The sequence below is a fragment of the Sapajus apella genome, unplaced genomic scaffold (assembly GCF_009761245.1).
Source record: "Sapajus apella isolate SASKATOON/1434 unplaced genomic scaffold, GSC_monkey_1.0 scaffold74, whole genome shotgun sequence".
Lineage (NCBI taxonomy): Eukaryota > Metazoa > Chordata > Mammalia > Primates > Cebidae > Sapajus > Sapajus apella.
In genome coordinates, this window is record NW_022437014.1 from 2,098,619 (window position 1) to 2,121,539 (window position 22,921).

At 41.7% G+C, this 22,921-nt stretch overlaps 1 protein-coding gene and 1 non-coding gene across 3 annotated transcripts in view; both read left to right on the top strand.

Annotated features, from left to right (window-relative positions):
- Positions 1 to 6,666, top strand: part of FRMD6 (FERM domain containing 6) — an 85,917-nt gene extending 79,251 nt beyond the window's left edge. Inside the window, exons 13-14 of one of the 2 annotated variants that reach the window (XM_032251057.1) lie at positions 1,936 to 2,027; positions 3,914 to 6,666. In XM_032251057.1, the coding sequence (XP_032106948.1) occupies positions 1,936 to 2,027; positions 3,914 to 4,198 (377 nt within the window). In that variant the 3' untranslated portion in view covers positions 4,199 to 6,666. The remainder of the gene's footprint in view (positions 1 to 1,935; positions 2,028 to 3,913) is intronic. The other variant, XM_032251056.1, reaches the window with a different exon arrangement.
- A 6,665-nt stretch (positions 6,667 to 13,331) lies between these two features.
- LOC116532180 lies at positions 13,332 to 13,438 on the top strand. Its single transcript, XR_004260744.1, has one exon. It is a non-coding gene; the product is annotated as a U6 spliceosomal RNA (small nuclear RNA).
- Positions 13,439 to 22,921: the final 9,483 nt, after the last annotated feature.

Sequence of the window (22,921 nt, forward strand, 5' to 3'; positions counted from 1 at the left end):
TGCCCAGACTGGAGTGCAATGGCACGATCTCTGCTCACCGCAACCTCCGCCTCCTGGGCTCAAGCAATTCTCCTGCCTCAGCCTCCCAAGTAGCTGGGACTACAGGCACGAACCATCATGCCCAGCTAATTTTTGTATTTTTAGTAGAGACGAGATTTCACCTTGTTGACCAGGATGGTCTCGATTTCTTGACCTCGTGATCCACCCACCTTGGCCTCCCAAAGTGCTGGGATTACAGGCTTGAGCCACCGCGCCCAGCCTTTTTCTTTTTTTTTTTAAGAGGAGTGTCACTCTTATTGCCCAGGCTGGATGGAGTGCAATGGCACAATCTCAGCTCACTGCAACCTCCGCCTCCAAGTTCAAGTGACTTTCCTGTTTCAGCCTCCAGAGTAGCTGTGATTACAGGCATGTGCCACCACACCCTGCTAATTTTATATTCTTAGTAGAGTTGACCATGTTGGTCAGGCTGGTCTCGAGCACCTGACCTCAGGTGATCCACCTGCCTCGGCCTCCCAAAGTGCTGGGATTACAGATGTGACCCACCAGACCCGGTCATCACCTGAGTTTTTAAAGTGTCTACTTGTAGGCTGGCATGGTGGTTCATGCCTGTAATCCCAACACTTTGGGAGGCCAAGACAGGCAGATCATGAGGTCAAGAGATCAAGACCATCCTAGCCAACATGGTGAAACCCCGTCTCTACTAAAAGTACAAAAATTAGCAGAGCATGGCAGCACGCACCTGTAGTCCCAGCTACTTGGGAAGCTGAGGCAGGAGAATTGCTTGAACCTGGGAGGCAGAGGTTGTAGTAAGCCGAGATTACGCCACTGCACTCCAGCCTGGCGATAGAGCAAGACTCCGTCTCATAAATAAATAAATAAAGTGTCTACTTGTAAACCAGGAATGTCTTCATGTTTCAATTTAACTAATTATTGAATACTTAATGTATTTATGGCATATGCTAGACACTGAGTCATTACGAAATGTTTCTAAAGAGTTAAGGGATAGAACACAAAAAGTCATCTGTAGACTACTAGCAATACTTGAATAAGAATCACATTACTTAAGGTTTTGTTTTTTTTTTTTTTTTGGAAGATGGGGTTTTTTTTTTTTTTTTTTTTTTTTTTGGAAAATAGGGATTTTTTTTTTTTTTTTTTTTAAGTAGCCATTGGCCTTATGGTTCTAGGGCTTGACCTGTAGTACATTTGCTTCATCTATTGGCAAGAAAAATTTCAGCCTTGTTCACGTACACCTCTAGTTCTTATTGGTAGTTTTACCTTCTGAGACATGTTTTTTCTAAATGCTTCACTCACATGCCAGTCACACAGGGAAGTGTCCGCCCTGGATTTCTGCTTCTGAAATTTTAACGGGTTACCACTGTGTGCTGAGGTGATTAGGTTAGAGGCTCTGTTCTCAAAGACCCAGTACTGAATTTTCACTGTGGCCTCCCGGTTCGTCTCCTGCCAGTGGGATCTGCTGCAGGAGGAATGTGCCAAGTGCCCCATCAGCCAAAAAGAGCTGTCGTGAACTAAGTGGATCCATGTATAGTCCCTGTACCTCACCCTTTTATGCGTTCACTGTGTAATCATCATTAAAACTAGAGGGCAGGTGTTGTTATTGGCCCCATTTTATACAAGAAGGAGACTGAGACACTGAGAGGCTAAGTAACCAGCCAGGATACATGGCTAATTAGTTGTCTGGGCCAAGATCCAGCCAGATCTGTCTGACTTCAGAGGCCAGAGCCCCCGCAATTCATCACTATACGTCCAAGCCAAACCAAATCTAGAGGCATGTGTTCAGCAAAGAGTCACAATGAGACTTTTTGGTAATGGTTAATACTGGATTTTTCATTCCTGATAGCAATGTGTCAGAATATATGGCAAGAGGTGTGAATAATTTGAAGTATTTGTTGTTTATATCTCTGTGTTTTATTTCAGGGTTGATTGTGAAAGAAATTGGTTCTTCCACCTCAAGCTCTTCAGAAACAGTTGTTAAGCTTCGTGGCCAGAGTACTGATTCTCTTCCACAGGTATTAAAGGAATTGAAAAACATAAATTAGGAAAATAAATTATAGAACATTTTAAGTATTAACTTACATTTATACAAATGAGAAAAAATTAAAAACCCTAAGGAAGTGATTCTTCCTAGATACATACATTCTAGCTTTATTCTGAATTTATTTCCATCTTATTTGCTAGTTCTGCTTATCTTTGAGTAGACTGATTTTTTACTTAGATAAATTACATATTTTGCTTCACACTTTATATGGTTGGGTAGCTTCTGATCTTCAGACCTCAAGTGAACCACGTGTGCACGTGCGTGTGTCTTTGTGTGTGTTGCTTGTTCTCAACCTGGGAGAATAATATTTTTGTCAGTGTGTTCTGGCAGAAATGTTTCCACACTCTGGTTATTCCATTCAGATTGAATTTTCAAAGTATGCTATGCCTAGAGAATTTGACAACCTGTGATAACTGGTTAAACTATTAAATGTCCAACAATATAGATAAAATACTATGAAACTCATGGTTTCAGCATTTGGATGTAATGTATGACTGATGGCTCTACTTCCAGAGCATGTCTTCCCTCCTCCTGCCTTTCTCTCTCTTTTTTTTTTTTTTTTTCCCCTTCTGTGTATGTTTCTCTTTTTTCATTTGCATTCTGGCTCTCCTTGTCCTCTGCTTTTCTCCTCCTCTTTCTTCCCTTTTTTCTCTTATGTCTTTTCTTTCTTTTACTTCCATTGAAGTAACCATAATGTGAAAATGATGTTTATGAAATATTTTTCTGACAACTCCAATGAATAATCTACTCTTAGATGTTTCTGGGGCACAGCTGATAGTCAGATTCCACACCTACATCATGAGGAAAATATTGTGTGCCTTCCTTGAGGGTTTGTGGGAATGACCAGATGATTCTGTGTGTGAAATCCCATTGGAGCCTTTAAAGACTACATCAACATAAGGGATCACTCAGATGTGACATTTCCTAGTAAAACGTGCTTCTGGAACTTTTGCCTTTAGAAATTGCATCTTATTCTAACGGGTTGTCCTTTGTGGTAGTAAGCAACAAAATTTAAAGATGTAATGGCTGGTTTCCTTAAATAACCCATTAAATATCTTCCATTCATGTAATTATCAGAACCATTTTTAACCCATTTCTATTTTCCATCAATACCACCTCTTGGGATAATAAAAGTCTGCCTCCTACTGTGTACAGCATTTGGCAGAATCGCACGCCCTTGTCTTGGGGAACTGCGTCCTGGTGCCTGCCTCCCAGCTTCTTCAACACCAAGAACACTCTATATTCAACCCAGCACAAAGAACACTTTATATTCAACCCAAGAATTCTGGCTTTTTAAAAAGCAAAACTATGTTTCTTGATAATAATTGGTTTATTTTCCCATTTCTTATTAAAATAATAACAGACCTTGGTCTAAAAGTATTGCCACATTGAATTGCCATATCCTAGTAAAAAAAACAAACAAAAGAAACCATATCTTTACCTGTATGGCCTTATTTCAAGATAATTGCTTGATTTCTGAAATGCTAAGCATAGTTGGATTCCTGTTGCATTTACATCTCTGTGCTTTGGATTATTTATCCGTAAAATGAGAAGAATGATAGTGCCTGCTTCCTAGGACTGTCAGGAAGATTAAATGAGTTAATGGCATGCCGAGTGTTTAGGTCAGGGCCTGGCACATAGTAATTGCTTGGTAAATGTTAGCTGCTATTTCTGGTGGAGGTGGTGTTGATGGTGCATTTCCCCCTAGGGCCCAGAAACTGCAGTCTGGAAACCGCTTTCTAACATATAAGGATTACTTAACCTTTTGTGGTTCTGTAGCATCTCTCTTTACAAGGCAAATAGTCGAACCTTTCACTTTAGTCTATAAAGTCATTTCGACCTTCCCTTATCTTGCAGACTATATGTCGGAAACCAAAGACCTCCACTGATCGACACAGCTTGAGCCTTGATGACATCAGACTTTACCAGAAAGACTTCCTGCGCATTGCAGGTCTGTGTCAGGACACTGCTCAGAGTTACACCTTTGGATGTGGCCATGAACTGGACGAGGAAGGCCTCTATTGCAACAGTTACTTGGCTCAGCAGTGCATCAACATCCAAGATGCTTTTCCAGTAAAAAGAACCAGCAAATACTTTTCTCTGGATCTCACTCATGATGAAGTTCCAGAGTTTGTTGTATAAAGTCCATCTGTGTGCAGCTGTACAGGCAGCTTACTGTTTGCTAGAGGATGCGAAAATCATGAGTTCTTTACGTATTACTTGTGCCATATCTTCTTCACCCTAAGCATAGCTCTTTCTTTATAATATTTGTGATGATGGAAACAAAAGCCTTGAAACAATTGCACTTTAAGTATTACACAGAAGTAGAAGAACTACAGAAAATGTACAGCAAGAGAAGTGCCCAGAAACCCATTGCTCCTTTGGAAGGAAGTGCATTTAACTGATTGCAATGCCTTCAGAATATTGGAGTGTGGTGTGTTTGCTCATCTGATGCTTTTTAGTTCAGCTACATGTAAATCACATTTTTTATCACGTGAAAGATGTTAGATTTATTTGTTTGCCTGTAAATTTTTTACCACTCCCTCATAAAATGCTCATCGTTTGGGAGGGGAAAGAGGGAAGATTCTTCTTTTAACAGAGATGGTTGCTCTGTGTAGCCATTGCTTCCTCCCTGAGGCTGTCCCAAAGTGAACACTGATGGAGTGGTCAAAATCATGAGGTTGTAGCAAGCCAAAGATACGTACATGATGGAAGCACCTATGCAGAGTCAAGACATGAATTAAGCAATAACCAGAAAACCAGAAGTGCATATGCTGTGATGCCTGTGACTCCTTCACCCCGCTCAGTGCTGTGTCCTCTTCTGTGATCTTCGAGGAATCTCCAGGATTCAGTTGAGTTCCTCATCCAAGTAACAGATGAATTGTGTTCATGTTGTAATGCATTTTGTGGAGTTTACAAAACCCGTGTCTGTTAAAACTACGGAAAATGTCTTAGAAAACATTGGTGCTTGGTGATGCTTTGTTTAATTATCAAGAAAAAATCATGGCAATGCTAGTTTCTGCTTAACCAAAATATTCTATGTATATATTATATATATATAAATACATGGGATTGTGTATGTTTATATGTGTTTAAAGCTTACTATGTCTTCATTTTGGCTTCCATGACTATCTTTTATACATGGAATTACTTAAAATTGAGAATATGTCACTGAATGAATGATACCTGCAGACAATCAGTTGATATACATAGAGTTAAGAATGACTGTTTCCTCATGTGCCTTTGGCCATGATTCTCAACACTGATTGTATAATAGAATGTGGTGTGGGGAGCTTTTAAAAAATAATGACTGAGTCTCCCACCAGTCTGATTACATCATTCTCTTGTGGTGGGACCCAGGTAGAATTGCCTTTTTTTTGAAAGTTCTCCAGATGGAGCTAATATGCAACAGAGTTGAAAACCACTGATCCCAGGGGTGTCTTTTGTTAATTTTGAAGTAAAGGTGTACAGAAGATGTAGTGTATGAGAAAGGGCCATTTTTAAGACAGTTACCTGCTGTGCTGCTGTAACAATACATAATGAAACCAAGTCAGGGGAGTGAATTTATCAATCTTTTGATGTACAGTAAAAACATCGCTCATACTTCAGGAGAGAACTTCATAGCACAATGTCTTTCTATAAGATATTTTTAATGATTTAGTATTTTACAACATTTGTTTACCATATTTTGATATACCATTTTTTTCTATCTGCCAGGTTTTATTAAAAAAACTATATATTATTTTCTAAAGAAACAATCATATTTTTATACAAAGTTATGTTTTCAGGTAACAAAGAAGTAGATTTAGGGTACAGCGGAACATAAGCAGTGTTACCCGTGGCTGGGAGTCAGTATTACACAACAAATGGTGAGCGGGAGCATGCCCGCCTGTGCTGCCTGCCCCTCCTGTGCTGGGTCTCGGATGTGTATGCAAAATTGCCTCGTCACATTAGGTTCACCTGACACTTTAAAAGAAAAAAAAGTTGTGTCGAGTTCTGTGGTCACGAAACTATTTTGCTTTTATCAAATGCTTTAATAGAACCAAAGTTGCAGATATTGAAATGTATGGAAGTATCTCAGTCTGCATAAAAGGATTAAAGTGTAAAAGGATCATTTAATGACTGTTTTACTTAGAAGTCATTAAGTAATCCACCATCTCTCATGGATGATGTTTAAGCCTGATGAGGTTTGTACTCTAAGGAGCCCAGATCATAATGCAGTGCATTTCCTTAGCCCTTAGAGTTTCTTGCAAACCTTAAAAAAAAAAAAAAAGACATATTTAAGAACGAAAGATAAAAGGAAAAACATATTTAATTACTGTAAACAGGTACTGCTTTATGCTTTATTTTCTCTCTACTTCAACCAAAATCAGATCTCTAAGGTTTTGCTGGCATTGTTGATGGTTTTGCACATGCTCTTTCTAATTGGATTTATAAGTAGTCCTGTGGGTTTTCAAAAATGAAACATGCTAAGAACACTTTTGCTTTTTGATCCACTGTTTGCAGCAGAATTATATATATGTATATGAAAAATCCACTTTGAATAATCCATATTTTGTATTTGGAAATTGTTTTTAAAAATAAAAAGGAAAAGAAAAATATGAAGCTGTATTTATTCTGCATTTCTGACATATCTATTGCTAGTCAGTATACCCATTTGGTATATATTGCCTCTGCAAACCTACATTTGTATTTGTAACAGTGAGCTTTATATCTACATAAACTGTAAATAATCCTTTCTGTGAAAGGATCATCATATCAAGATGATACCAAAAGTATGTTAAAAAAAAAAAAACCTGCATTATTTTGTAATTATTTCTTATAGATGTTTCATGGTAAGATTAGTACTCAATAAAGTTACTTTTTTGCCTTTAAATTGCCTTTTTGATTATTAGAGCTCTCAATTAATTGAGAAGCATTAAGGAGTGACAGGGTATTCTTCATGGTCTTTGCTGTAATGAGCACAGTAAAGGACAACAAGGTTCCACGTGAGAGAATTCCAAGCAAAACAGTCTTGATGGCGATGATGGTAATAGCTGATGCTGAGTACTACCATGTGCCAGACCCAGTTTCACGTGTATTCAGATTGCATGTGTTAAGTCATTTAATCCTCATCCCATAAGGCAGGTACTGTTGTTATTCTTAGTTACAGGTGAATGAATCAAGCTTCCCGGAGGTTGTGGTAGTCAGTAACTATTCGGTCCAAATTATGCCGCTGAAAAAAACTCTCCTTTAAAAAGAAATATTTTAATTAAAATAACTACTTTAACTTACACCCTGGAAACCGTCATCATTGGACTGTTGGTTTAATTATAAAATAAACAAATGGTTGCATTTAAAAGCATGTATTCACAAGACTGAACATGAGGGCAGCATGGCATTAAGAAAACAGCCCAGAGCTGAGAGTCAACAGGATTCTGAAAAGCTCCAGATCTTTTTCCAAAGGGAAATCCATTGCCTTCTCTTTGCTCCACTTTTCTTGGCCATAAAATGGAGATAATGATTCAAGGGGCTGTTTGGAGAATTAAATAAGTTAATGGTTTGGTATGCCCCTGATGACTAGGTGGGAAAAAGGAGGGTTGTCAGATCTAACATTTAACTTTCGTGAAATAGAGCTGTTTGGATTCATACAGTCTAAAACAAATGTTTTCCAGTTGAGTGTTACTCGTGAGTTTTGCGGAGTATCTGGTAAATGCTGAGTTGAGTCCAGAAAAGAAAATACTTGGTGCCTACTATGTGTCTAATATTCTAATCCTCAAAACCCTTCAAGGAGTTGTCACCCTTATTTAACTGCTGAGGAAACAGTTAAAGTTGCCCAAGATTCTACAGCTAGTGACTGGTAGAGCAGAGTTTTAAACCCAAACTTTTCTCCAAAAGCCTTGTTTTTTGTTTTTAACTATATACACCTTGTTACCTACTGCCCTTAAAGATCAGAACCTAATAGGGAAGACAGACTCAAATTTTGATAGTGTGATAAATGAAATTTATTTGCTTATTTTGTTTTTTTTTTTTTTTTTTTTTTAGCATCTACTGTGTGCCAGACATTTACAAAGCATATATAGGCGTTGCTTTGGCTGAGAGGCAGTAAAGACCTGAGAGGTGGGAAATGGGAAGCAGGAAGATCAGAGGTTTTACTGGAAAGACGACTTGCGACTTGCGACCTGCGTGGGGACTGCTGGCAGGATGGAGTAAGGCACAAACTATCCAAGCAGAAGCTTAGAAGGTGAAGATAGCAGTGGTCAGTCAGGTACCTGCAAGAACCCCAAGGGGGTTTTTGGCTTGAGTAATCATGCTCCAATCTAGCCGTGAAAGCCTTGGACGCCCAAATGAGGACACTGAGTTTTTTTCTGGACAGCAGGGAGCCACTGAAGGGAGCTATAAAAGGAAGAGACATGTTTGGGGCTTGAGAGAAATAATGGGAGCAATGCTAACAGAAGGTTGGGAGGCAGTTGGAAGGTGATGAGGGTCTGACCTGAGGATTTGGTAGCAGAGAGAAAAGGAAAAGATTCAGAAGTAGAACCAAAGGACTGTGTTAAAAACAAAAGATTGTCATCTCCTAATGCTACCAGAGAAATGGGCAATCTTCCCTTATTTGGCAAAGTCCTTAGGAAGACTAGAGTGAAGTACTGCTTTATAATATAAATTGAAGTCCACTCTTGATAAATTTGTTGAATGTTAAAAATTGGCAAATGGCCACAGAGTCTACAGCAGTGGTTCTCAACCCTGGCTGCACATTAGAATGACCTAGAAAGCCTGGGTCCCAGCCCCAAGTTTCTGATATATTTGGTCTTGGAGTGGTTCTGTAAGTGATGCTAATGCGTATCAGGGTTGCAACCCATGGGCCTATAACATGAGCCTGAGCCATATAGATCAGCCAGGCTATCTACCCTGAACTAGCATGATCTACAGTTAGGATGGGTTAGGTCTCCAGAGTGTCCAGGTATATGGCATTTTGTCAGAATGACATTGTTTTCTTTTGCCAATAAAGCTGTCAGAGAGTGGAGCAGTGTTTGAGTGGGCCAGTCAACTCACCCTTTCAGAAAGTCTGAATACACCCACATTCTAGAGATCAGGGTGTTACATATGACTGTTTGGTTAAGTATGAGGGTGGGGATAATGTGAGTGCAGTAAAATATGTCAAAATCTCCTCCCTATCATTCTTGTATTTGCCTTGTCATTTCTCTAGTGTTTTATACAAGTGGATCCCCACACAGAGGTATAATGAAAATAAGTAAGCTAAATTCCACCCAGCCCTTTGATTCTTAAGACATGTATTTTGAGTTAATGGAGAAGCCTGACCTCTGAAAAGTCCTGCTTAGATGCTATGAGCCATTGCAGGTGATAAAGTTATATTTTCTCAAGAGATTAATTGAAGGTCTGTGAACATGGCACAGCTATAATTAACCAACTCATTACTTAGGATGGGTGTTTATCCATCTAGTGTCAACTGTAGTCAGCTGAGGGCTCCTCAATTTATTACTGTCATTACTGTGAGACTGATTTCATAAGAACATATAGTTCCCAACTTAGGAAGGAAGGCTCAGTTCCAACTTTGCTTCTAAATTGGTTGTTTGACATTTAGAACACATATCCCCAGCCTTCCTAATTAGCCTATAAATGCCTATTTAGCCCAGAGACATTATTAGAGATGATTTTTTTCTGTGCATTAGTAACCATCTGTCAAAGAGGCAGGCCCACAACATAAACAAGGTAGGCGGAGTGACACCACAATCAGATAGAGATGCTAGCACCCCCTGTAGATCAACAGTTGACTCTTCAGGTTTTACTTCTCATAGTACATTCATGCCCTACTGTGGATAACAGTAGAAGAAAGTTTCAGGCAAGCCATGCAGCTCTAAGCCAGCCTTCCCTTGGGGTTCCATGAGAGATGCATCCACTGTTTTCTCATCCACACCCTCTAGTCCAGAGCTGCTCAAGCTGCTCTGCCATTATAAAAGAGTAAGCTAGAATAGGCCCTTTTCTCCTGACCAAAAGAGGTAGGAGGAAGAGGATAGGTCTAGGAGTCACTCTAAGGAGCAGAAGCCTCAGGGTCTTCTTTAGACTCTATTCCTGAATTGCTAGAGTAAGAATAACATGCTTTGAGAGGGAAGGTAAGGAGCCTGTATTGGGGCCTTTAAATACAACATCAATAGGAATGTGTAAGACCATAAAGTCTGTGGAGGATTTCAAAGAAGACTGAAATAAATCAAAAAACCCTATTCCTAAAAGGAAGAATGATATGTGTCAAGTTTTCCCATCAATTCCAATGAAAATCCCAAATGAAACATTTCAGTCATAATGGAAGGATGGGGACCACTTTTACCCTCCCATGTTAAATAGCTAAAAAGAGAAAAAATATAAATGAAAAAATGTTTTTTAGACATTTGACAATAGGTACAGCAGTTGAATAGTCCCCAGAGAAGGAAACTAAAGAAGGTGAACATGATCAATGCCCCCATCTCACAGCCTGAGAGTTCCCAGGCCACAGCACAGACAGGAGGAAATTAAATGGGTCCCAGTAGTCTCCCTGAATTGAGAAGGCAGAGTTGACAATTGAGGTGGGCCAAAGTAGCCAGAGTTCACAGGCCAGAGTACCAGAGAAAGAGAGGCTATACAGAGTGAAGGAGAAGGTCATAAAGATCTGCAGAAGGTTCCCCTCCAGCCTCTAGCTGAGTGCTGACCTGTAAGTGCCTGAGAGAAAAGCACCAAGGCAGGGAGTGAACCAGGAGAAAAGAGCACAAACATCCCTGGAGCTCATGTAGGGCCAAGAACAGTTTCAGTCCCTTGTACTACATAGGGCACCTCATAAAGGACTCAAGGGTATTGCTTTTGATTGCTCTGGTCCTGCCTAACAAAGCTTGAAAAGCAATCCTTTTTAAATATTGAAGGAAAAGTCCTATCGACTGAGAATTTTATACCTAGCAAAAATCTCTTCCAAAAACAAAGATGAAATAAAAACTTTCTCATGTGAACAAAAGGTGAAAGAACTCAACCAGATCTGCACAAGGAATGTTAGTGGAAGTCTTTTAGGCCAGAAGAAAAAAATAATAAAAAGAAGCCAGATTTAAAAAACTACATCTACACAAAGAATGAAGAGCCCCAGAAATGATAATTTGTGGGCAAACAAAATTTTTTAAAAGTACTTTAAATCTCTCTACAAAATAATTGACTATTTAAAGCAAAAATAAAAACAATGCATTCTGAGATTTATGACATATGTGAAAAGTAAAATGTCTCACCACAGTAGCAGAAAGAAAGAAATGAAAGTATACTGTTGTTGGTTTCTTATGCTATACTTGAAGTGGTATAATATTACGTAAAGGTGGACTATGATAGCTTAAAGATGTATACTATAAACTCTAGAGCAACCCCTAGAAATAAAACAAAGAGGCATAAGAGATAAAATGAAATAAAAAATTAATAAACTTAAAAAGAAGGCAGACAAAAAGGGAAAAAAGAGTCAAAAAACAAGTAGGACAAGTAAAAAATAGAAACCTGGTACATTTAATCCCAGCCATAACCGTAAATTAAATGTAAAATTTACCCCAAAGACATTACAAGAAATAGCCAAGAATATTTTGAAATATAGACCCAATGAGGAGATATTTACCTTTCCAGATGCGAACACACTATAGGGTTCCTGTTATTGATGATACTAATACAACAATAGCTATTTAGGGCAATGACTGGCAAAGTTTTCCTATAAAGGGTCAAAGAGTAAATAGTTTGGACTTCACCATCATACAGTCTCTGTTGCAACTACTTTAACTCTGCCATTGCACCCTGAAAGCAGCCATCATCAATACATATTGATGATATGTCTTGTTTACATAAACAAGACATGGCTGTGTTCCAATAAAACTTTTACCTTACACAAAAATAAAGAAATATATTAAAATTAAAACTATCAAAGTATTAGAGAGTAATAGAGAAAGTTTAGGGTAGAGAAACTTTCCTAAGATTCATACATTACTCCCAAGTCACACAAAAAAGTTTGATAAATTTGAGTGCAAAAAAAAAGGCTGAAAAACTATACCATTACCTGAAGATAGGTGACATGGGGAAAATATCTACAATTTTTACAAAATACAAATAATTGGATCTATAGCATATTAAGAGATTCTGCAAACTCCCAAACAACACAGTAGAAATATTAGAGGAATCTATGAATGAGCAATTCACAGAGGAAAAATTTTAAAACAGCTTATAAATATGGGAAATGTTGTTCAACCTTACCAGTAACAAGGTAACCAAACATTAGTATACTGACTTTGTCTATCACACTGACAAGTTAAAGTGATTCAAAATATCTAGTGTTTGTAAGAGTGTGAAGAAATAGGTAACTTCATAATTTTTTATCATAGTGTCAATTAATACTGCCTTTTTGTAGAACAGTTTGATAGTTTCTACCAAAATTTTGCATAAAATTACCTTGCAACTCAGAAATTTGATTTCTAAATATTTCTAAATGTACCAGGTTTCTATTTTTTTACTTGTCCTACTTGTTTTTTGACTCTTTTTTCCCTTTTTGTCTGCCTTCTTTTTAGTTTACTAATTTTTTATTTCATTTTATCTCTTATGCCTCTGTTTTATTTCTAGGGGTTGCTCTAGAGTTTATAGTATAGAAATAAACATAAAAAATTTAGCAGTATTGATTTGAAAAGAGAAACATGTTATATGATCTAAGTGTCAAATAAATATTGGCACAATCTTATTCTGGAGTTAAAAATAATAAAGGAGTTAAAAATAAATGGTTAAGATGTACATACATTAAAATATCTTCAGCATTCGTTATGTTCAAAAAGATAAAATACAGTTCACTAGTGTAGTATAAAAAAATATAAGATACATAATTATATGTGTATGTTTAAATGTAAGTGCCTGAAAAATGACCTTGAAGGACATAAGGCAAACTAAACTATTGATAAATCTGAAGAAGGGAGTATTAAAGAAAAGAGAGGAGTCCAGGCACAGTGGCTCACATCTGTAATCCCAGTACTTTGGGAGGCTGAGGTGGGCAGATCACCTGAGGTGGGGAGTTCGAGACCAGCCTGACCAACATGGAGAAAGCCCATCTCTATACTAAAAATACAAAATTAGCCAGGTGTGGTGGCATATGCCCATAATCCCAGCTACTCTGGAGGCTGAGGCAGGAGAATCGTTTGAACCTGGTGGAGGTTGCAATGAACCCAGATTGCCCCATTGCATTCCATCCTTGGCAACAAGCTGAAACTCCATCTTAAAAAAAAGAAAGAGAAAGAAAAGAGAGGAAAGGGTGCTTGCTTCGGCAGCACATATACTAAAATTGGAACAATACAGAGAAGATTAGCATGGCCCCTGCGCAAGAATGACACACAAATTCATGAAGCGTTTCATATTTTTTCTGACCTTTGACAAACTGGACAAAAACAAGCAATAGGGAAAGGTTTCCTGTTTAATAAACGGTATGGAGAAACTGGCTGGCCATGTGCAGAAAGCTGAAACTGGACCCCTTCCTTACATGTTATACAAAAATTAACTCCAGATGGATTAAAGATTGAAACATAAGACCTAACACCATAAAAACAAACCCTAGAAGAAAACCTAGGCAATACCATTCAGGACATAGGCATAGGCAAGAACTTCATGACGAAAACACCAAAAGCAATGGCAACAAAAGCCAAAATAGACAAATGGGATCTAATTAAACTAAAGAGCTTCTGCACAGCAAAAGAAACAATTAGAGTGAACCGACAACCAACAGAATGGGAAAAAATTTTTGCAACCTACCCATCTGACAACGGGCTAATATAATTTCTTGTATATTTGTAGATTAATATATAAACTAAATTAATATAATTAATAAAGAACTAAAATATACAAGAAAAAAACAACCCCATCAAAAAGTGGGTGAAAGATATGAACAGATACTTTTCAGAAGAAGACATTTATGTGACCAAAAAACATATGAAAAAATGCTCATCATCCCTGGTTGTTAGAGAAATGCAAATCAAAACCACATTGAGATACCATCTCACGCCAGTTAGAATGACAATCATGAAAAAACTCTGGAGACAACAGATGCTGGAGAGGATATGGAGAAACAGGAACACTTTTACACTGTTGGTGAGAGCATAAATTAGTTCAGCCATTGTGGAAGACAGTGCGGCGATTCCTCAAGGATCTAGAAATAGAAATTCCATTTGACCCAGCAATCCCATTACTGGGTATATACCCAAAGGATTATAAATCAATCTATTATAAAGACACATGAACACATATATTCATTGTGGCAGTGTTTACAATAGCAAAGACTTGGAACCAACCCAAATGCCCATCAAAGATAGACTGGATAAAGAAAATGTGGTACATATATACCATGGAATACTATGCAGCCATAAAAACGGATGAGTCTATGTCCTTTGTAGGGACATGGATGAATCTGGAAGCCGTCATTCTTAGCAAACTGATACAAGAACAGAAAACCAAGCACTGCATGTTCTCACTCATAAGTGGGTGATGAACAATGAGAACACATGGACACAGGGAGGGGAGCATCACACACTGAGGTCTGTTGCGGGGTGGGAGGCTAGGGGAGGGATAGCAGGGGGTAGGGAGATTGGGGAGGGATAACATTAGGAGAAATGCCTAATGTAGGTGACGGGATGGAGGCAGCAAACCACCATGGCATGTGTATACCTATGTAACAATCCTGCAAGATCTGCACATGTACCCCAGAACTTAAAGTAAAATTTTTTTAAAAAAAGAGAGAGGAAACGGAACTTGCTTAAAACAAAACAAAACAAAACAAAAAACCTCCATCTTCTCAGGAAAAAAAAAGAGATTATGCAGAAAGCAAAAAACTTTGGGAGAAAACAACCTCATAATAATTGTCAGATAGAAAATATTGCACTCAGAAAATTGGAGAGGACTGCTATATAGAAAGAGAGGGAGAATTATGAGCTCTTCAAAATATAGTCGCCAAAATAAATGTTCCAGTGGTAGAATTGGAAGATAAGGGCAATCTCTCAGCAGAACAAAAAGACAACAAGAGGGACAAGAGAAAGGATAGACAATGAGAGATTCCCAACATCTAAGGACAAATGTTACACATATGCTTACATAGAGATAGGTAGGCAGCGTATGTACACAGTAAAGAATAGAGGAAAAAAGTCTTACAAGGAAATTCCTCAGAACTGAAAGCCATGCATTTCCAAACTGTAAAATAACAACAATGCAAGGAATGCCCAGAAAATGAGGAATAAAGACCAATCCAGGACACAGCATCATTAAATTTTAAATACTAAAGATAAAGAAAAGTCATAAACCTTCCATAGCCTTTAGAAAAAGCGAGAGGTTTTACGGTTCTTTGAAGAAAGTGTGAAAAGTTGATGATGCCTACACAGAATAACTGAGCAAGGAAAAAGAGGAGGTTATAAACTCTGAGAACAAAATGTTGTGGGAAAACACATAATCATAGTATAATACATGGGTTAACAATGAACAGCACTTGTACAATCATACTGTAAACGATATTGTAATGTCAACTTATTAAAAGTTACATTATAGCTTTAAAAGTTACAAATTAAAAGTTATAGGAAAAGAAGGGAAATGCTATGTGGATAGTGAGAAAGGAGTAAATGTGTGTAAAAGGGCTATATTGCCATTTCCATAGTAGGAAGTCAATAATGTCCCAAGTTGAAAAAGCATGAAAAAAACAGTACACAAATAGGAGACTGTTGCTTAGAAATATGGAGGTTAATGCATTTCTGCCAAAACCACTTTAAGAATTCAAAGTGTTAGTGGCTGGGGAAAGAAGGAAGAGAAAACTGCTTTTTTTGGTTTGTTTGTTTGAGGCTTTGTAGTATATTTGACTTTTAAGTTGTGTAGACATATTGGATAAAAATAAAAAGTCTCTTTTTATAAGAAGAAGATAAAAACTATTTCAGTCACTAGCACAGACTCCTGTTAATAACCCTGGGTTCCTGGAAGCCATAAAGAGAAAAGGACCAACAAATGGAACGAAGTGAGGATGAGTGGGTGTTGGGTCTCTATTTTGAGGAGTGGGCTGTTAAATTTATCTTGAATGAACAGAGGATGTGGGCGCCCAGCCCGGAGACGGAATGGAAGAGGGAGGCTGCTGTTCCTTTGGAGTGGACTCTTACTGACAACACGCTCAGCCTCTTCTGCGAGGTGTTAGGCTGTTCATGAGAAGGCCTTGGGGAGCCATCTGAGAGCTGTTAGTAGTTAAGGCGCCAGAAGGTGAGGCGGATCCTCTTCCCCCCTGCACTCGGGGACGTGTGGGGTTGACACCCAGTGAGAGTGATCTGACTCCCATTTCTTTGGGGAGAACAGCCAGCAGATGCGTGTCTGGTAACCCAAAGCCTTTGTTGAAACAGCCCAAGTCAATTGCTCCACCTGGCACCGGGGCTGGGGCTGACTCCAGTTTCAGCCACAGGCCTCTAGGGGCTAATGACAAAAAGTGGAGCAAAAGACTGAACCTAAGGCTGGTGTTTGGAGGGAGGGGTTGGAGACACAGAGGTGGGAAGTTCTGGAGTCAGGACGGGAGGAGAGGCTAACCAGGAGATTGTTGATCAGTCTAGCCCCTAGTTCTAGGGTTCATAAACTTAAATGATTCTCAGAAGCTCCAGAGGAGCTTTGATAAAGTATAGATTTATTTCCAGGTCTTAGCCCACATCTACTGACCAGACTCTGAGGGTAAGGCCGAGGATTCCGATGCACCCATTCATTGTTTGACCACCCTTGGGAGCCAGCCGTGCCAGCTCCAGACCACCCCTGCCCATTTCCCAAGGCAGTCCTCTGCCTGTTTGAGCTTTCTCTTCTTCCCTCTTCATTAGAATTTCAGATGCAAAGAGAACTTTCTGAAACCCAGGTGTCTGAGAGAATATCGTTAAAGATTTGCTTTTTGCTAGGGTGTTGACGGCATCTGTCATTTATGAACTCATGCTATAAGAGAAGCAGGTGATTCCTGGGAGGAGCTGTAGCAAAGCCCATCGGTTGTTGTCATTTTTATTCCCATCATTCATCTGCAGTGAGAACCTCTGAAGAGTCTTAGACCTCTGAAGGTTCTCTGAGAATGAACTCAGAGGTTCAAAGACAAATACTTCTTGCTCCTCCCGCACCCTCCAAGGTGTGGAAGGTGTGTGGTGGGGAACATCAAAGGCCAAGCTGCTGCGCTTTTGCTCAGCACCAACAGATGCTACCAAAAATGAAGATACCTGAATGGGCTGAATTCAGGATGGAAAATAGAGCTTTGCCTTTGGAACTGAATTTCTTTTCGCTCCCAGAACACAGAAGACTTGGATAGTATGAGGACAATGCTAGAGAGCTGAGAGAAACCTTTCCCCCCTAAAATGGGGGGAAGGTAGTAGCTGGATTTTTAAAATTTGAGCCACTAGATGTCATATTCAGCTGCCTGAGACCTCCATTGTTAATTTTTCTGTGGGTTTTGATATTTGTAGTCACAAAGCCCTTCCCACCAAAGCCAGCCTAATTCAAAATCCAGAATAGATTTTTTTTTTTTTTTTGAAATGGGGTCTCACTCTGTGGCCCAGGCTGGAGAGCAGTGGTGTGATCCCAGCTCACTGAAGACTCAACCTCCTGGGCTTAGGCAATCATCCCACCTCAGCCTCGAGTAGCTGGGACCACAGGCATGTGCCACCATGCCCAACTAATTTTTGTACTTCTTGTAGAAATGGGGTTTCACCATGTTGCCCAGGCACTCTTGAACTCTTGAGCTCAAGCAATCCGCCAGCTTCAGCCTCCTAAGGTGCTGGGATTACAAGCGTGAGCCACAGTACCTGGCCCAGAATAGATTTTCCACGATGGAGAAGATCCAGACCTTTAGAAATTGAAGGCCAGCAGAGCTTTCGCTTTCATTAAATAACAAATGCATCAGGTTATAAACTTCATGAGGGCAGAAGCCACGTCTCCCTTGTTTTCAGCTTCATCCTGAGGAACTAGCCCAATGCCACATGGAAAGGGCGCCCAATAAATGTTGAATAAAGCAGTGAGTGAAGCTTCTGCAGCCCGTACTGGGAGGCCAGGTGAACCTGGTGGGAACAACCACTAAGTCCCCCTTATTTGTATTCATCATTCTGATTTCAGCTCCATGACCTCTCCCTAGAAAGTTCTTCCATGACCACCCATTCCAAAATTAGTTCTCCATTGTGTCTCTACCACCGAACCCTGTTTATTTGTTAATACCAGCAATCACAACTCTGATTCACTAATCCACGTATTGATTATTCTTTGCGTGCCTCCTGTACCATAATGTGGGCCTGTGAAGGTGAGGCCCTTGTCCGCCTTGCTTAATTGCTTCTCCTAGGACATGGAGCAGGTTCTTGGCACAGCAGGCACTCAATAAGTTGGGGTTGAATGAATACAGTAACACTAGATCATTAGAAGAGGAGAGAAAACTTCCACAATTCTAAAATGCACTTTTTATCGACTCTGGAAGGGGACTGCATCTTCCATTGCATGTGCATATTTCATGTCACATTTCACTCTCACTCCTCTCAGAAAAGTTGCAGGTACATTGAGGTGCTCATGTGGTAGACTGTGTCTTAGCACCAAGGAAGGACAACAAACAAGGATTATCCTGGGAAGGGAGCTTAGCTGCTTCTAAATCCAGGATGCTTTTTCTGAGTGATGAGGATGGGGCACATCAAAGGGGTCAGAATAAGGAAACCAGTGCCCAGAAATGATGAGAAGGAACGTGGAGCAGGAAGGCAACCGGAGATGGCAGGGCCTGCCTGCTATGGTCCTCATCCTACACGGAGCAGCACGAATTTTCCTTCCTCCCAGCTTGGGAGTGGATGGAGCCAGGAGAAGCTGTATCACTTCAGGTGCTCCAGCAAGCGTGCATTCAATGGCCTACAGCTGTGAGGGCATGTAGGCCTAATCCCGTCTGCTTGAGTCTCGGGGATGGCACAAAACCAAAGTCTGTGCTTAGCGACTGCCCCAGGTTTGAGCAACTGATTAAAACATCATCTGCTCAAAGTGTAGCCTTGCACCACCAACGTCAGAACCTCTCGAAGAGCTTGCCTAAAACGCAGGGGATTGGGCCCTATTCCCAACCTGCAGAATCCGCCTTTACAAGCAGAGCCCTGAGTCTGCTTTTTTTTTTTTTTGAGACGGAGTTTCACTCTTGTTACCCAGGCTGGAGTGCAATGGCGCGATCTCGGCTCACCGCAACCTCCGCCTCCTGGGTTCAGGCAATTCTCCTGGGTTCAGGCAATTCTCCTGCCTCAGCCTCCTGAGTAGCTGGGATTACAGGCACGCGCCACCATGCCCAGCTGATTTTTTGTATTTTTAGTAGAGACGGGGTTTCACCGTGTTGACCAGGATGGTCTCGATCTCTTGACCTCGTGATCCACCCGCGTCGGCCTCCCAAAGTGCTGGGATTACAGGCTTGCGCCACCGCGCCCGGCCCGAGCCTGCTTTTTAATCAGCTCCCTGCGTCACAGGATTCTTAGGTGAGTGGTTCTCAAACCTAACAAGTGGAAGTAGGGGATGACTCATTCAGGAAGCTCGTTCTCCTCCGCTGCGCCTCCTCCAGCCCTCTGAGGCCGTTGTCTCTTCATCTTTCTTCTGCACCTCCAATTTATCACACTCCAGGCAGCCTCTGGGGTGCCTGCCCGTGTCCATGACAGAGGAGAAGGGAGTCCCACAGGCCCCTGCAGGGTGAGCTCGGGTAAGGCTGGAGGGGCTCCAGGCGCGCCCGCAGAGCCCGGGAGGAGCTAGGCCGGAGCGCGCCTTTGGGGGACCCACCGCCTGTTCCTAACTGCCCTCTGGTGGTCGGAAGGGAGTGGTTGGGTAGGAGGAACCCAGAAAGTTTGGCTTTCTGCGATTGGGGGCTTGTGGGAGGAGGAAATTAAGCCCTTATAAACTCCCTCTCGGCTCCTTTGCCAAGCCTGGGGTTACCTGAGGACGGGGCGGTGCGCGGCTCACGGCTCTGCCAAGTCCCTTGTTTGGCCTCCGTGGCACGCTCATCTCGCCAGCTCCCCCGTCTCCGAACATTTGTGGGAGCGTTTTAGCTGCATCGCTGCATTGCATCGAAGGGGTAGAGGAGAGAGAAGGACAAGGAAGGGCATGTGGGGTCTGCTCATGTTTTTAAAGGTTATTTTGTTTGGTTTTGTTTAAGGCGGGGGACCAAGGTTGAAAAGCTTAGGAAGCGGACACAGCTCTGGAAGCTGCGCCTGTGGCCTCCGTCATTCATGCCTCGGGCCTCCTCTCAGCAGCCGGCGCCCACTCTGCCTCGCTCTCACGTGGCTGGGGCACCTGAAACCACTGAGGCCTGAGCATGCGGGCTCCACAGCCGCGGCGGCCCTTTCGCTGCCCCGCCAGGCCCAGGTGTGGCTTTTCCGGCATCCAGCTACTTAACCTGGTCAACGTGCTAAAGCTCAGTCACCCACAGGATGAAAATGGCCATAGAAGTGAAAAAGCCTCTCTGGCCATAAATCACCCTCTCCTTTTTCATTCTTAGGAGTTAATTAACTTAATAGTTAATTACCAGAACTAGATCACCTGACTTAAACGATAATAATGTGCTTTTGCGTTTCCAGAACCAAAGCATAGTGCCCAGTGCTAGGAACTGTTTTTCTTTTGCGTAGTAATCACAAATAGTGTGACGATGTTGATAAACACAGGGAAGTTAAGGCTCGACCAAGAAAGGTAGTGGGTTTTTTAGCATGGGAAGTGTGCAGTCTGGCAGTCAGGAGCTGGAACCGTGGTTGGGTTGACTGTGCGATTCATGTATTCAATCCCTTAACAAACTTTACTGAGAACTCTTGATGAAGCAAGTGTTGCACTGAATGCCAGGAAGACCAACAAAAGCAAGACATATGACCCCTACCCCCAGGTTATTCTCAACCTTGTGGGAGGCGATCAAAAGACGTATAAACTGAAAATTATCCAATTATTTAGACCTTGAGTCTATCTGGTACACTTAGCTCTTCCATTTGCTGCATGGTCTTCATCATTGTCCAACTTCAGAGAATACATGGAATCTCATTTCATTCTTGCAATAATCCTATGAGGGAGGTCTTCTTCCCCACTTTATAAGGAAACTGAGTCCTTAGAAAGATCAGATAGTTTGGCCAAGGCCAAATGGCTGGTAAGTGGTGGAGCTGGCACTGCCATCCAGGTCAGCCTGACTCCAGAGCCCATGCTGGTGGCCACCAGGCCACACAGTTCCCCAAGTTCTCCCACCTCTAATCTTCTGCCGCTCTCTTGCAGAAAGTCCACTTCCCGCCCTCTCACTTAACAAAGTCATGTCTAGCCATCCACCCAGCCTGACGGTCTTTCCTCCAGTCTCAGAGGACAAGCCGCACACCCTCCCGTGAAGCCCATGCTCCCCCACTGCACCTCCTCCAGCCCTCCTAGGACGATGCCTCTTCATCTTTCTCCTGCACCTTCAATTTATCACATTCTACTTGTTTCTTCCCCACTCACTCCCTAAATGTGTCAAGGGCCCTCCTGTTCTACACAATCCCACAAACAACACAACAAGAGCTGCTTTTGCCCCATACCCAGCTTGATCCTGCCCAGTCCCCACCCCACTAGCTCCACCTCACCAGCCCCACCCATCACCCATGTCTCTCCTCTTCCTATCGCCGTCCCCGTCTCTACTTCCCCAGCTTCCGCTCACTCTTCAGTCCATTACCCTCTGACGTCTGCAGCCTTCTCACTGCCACATCCCATGGAGAGCTTTCAGTCTTCACCTTGCTAGGCCTCTCCTGCTGTATTTGAAACTGTGGGCTCCGTCTTCCTTGAGGGTCCCTAGTCACTTGGTGTCTAGGGCAACCTTTATACCTCTCCGACCATCGCTTTCCCTCTCCTTTATGACTTCTCTTCCCAACAGCTTCTCTCTGCTACTTATCCCTTAAATGTTGATGTTCCCAGAGTTCTCTCCTTGACCCCCGGCTTTTCTCCCTCTTCACCTGCTTCTAGGGCAATTGTATTCGCTCTCCTAGTTTTCACTGCCCCCACCATTGGTGTCTCTCAAATCAATGTCTCAAGCCCAGGCCCTCTCTCAGCCTTCTGCTGTGTATATCTACCTGCCTGCTGGTCTCCCCACCCAGAGGTCCTCCCAGCACCTCTGCCTCAGCATCCACAAAACCAATTTCATCACTAGGGTTCCCTTCTAAACCAACTCTTCCTTAAACGTCTCTATTTCAGGTGGCGATGCCACCATCTCCTCAGTCCTTTAAGCTAGAATCTTTGAAGCCACCCTTGACACTTTACATCCAGCCAGTTGATGGGCTCCTCCTGAGCAGGCTCCTAAATGCCCCTCTGTATCTTTTCCCCATATCTCGCCTCTGACCCTTTTGTCTCTTTCCTGCATTATTGCAACAGTGTCTCCACTGGTTTCCCTACTTACAGGAATCGGCTTCCTAAATATCTCCCCCATCTTAAGGGTACAGCGATCTATTTGAAATATGAACGGTCTTCATCAAACACTTGAGTGACTGTCCATCTCCTAGAGCAGGAGCCCCAGCACTTTTGTATGGCATGCAAGGCATCCTCTGATCTAGGAACTGCCTATGGGAAGAGCCTCTCTGTTACTGACTCTCCCCACTTCACTCTCTTGCAGGACAGAGCTGCCTGTGGTTGCCTGCTTGCATTTCACTGTTTCTCACTTCCGCTCCTCAGGAACTGCTCTCCGAGGAGAATGTCTTTCCTCACCCCAGCGCCCTAGGCTCCACCTAAGCCTTGCTAAGCCCTGCTCACTTCTTCATTGGGAATCATCACTAACCAACTCTCCCCACCCCCTCCAATTTACATTCTGATTATCTATGTGCCTGTACCACATTTTCTCAAGACCTAACAGTAAAAATGATGATACTCAATTTAAGTGCAGAG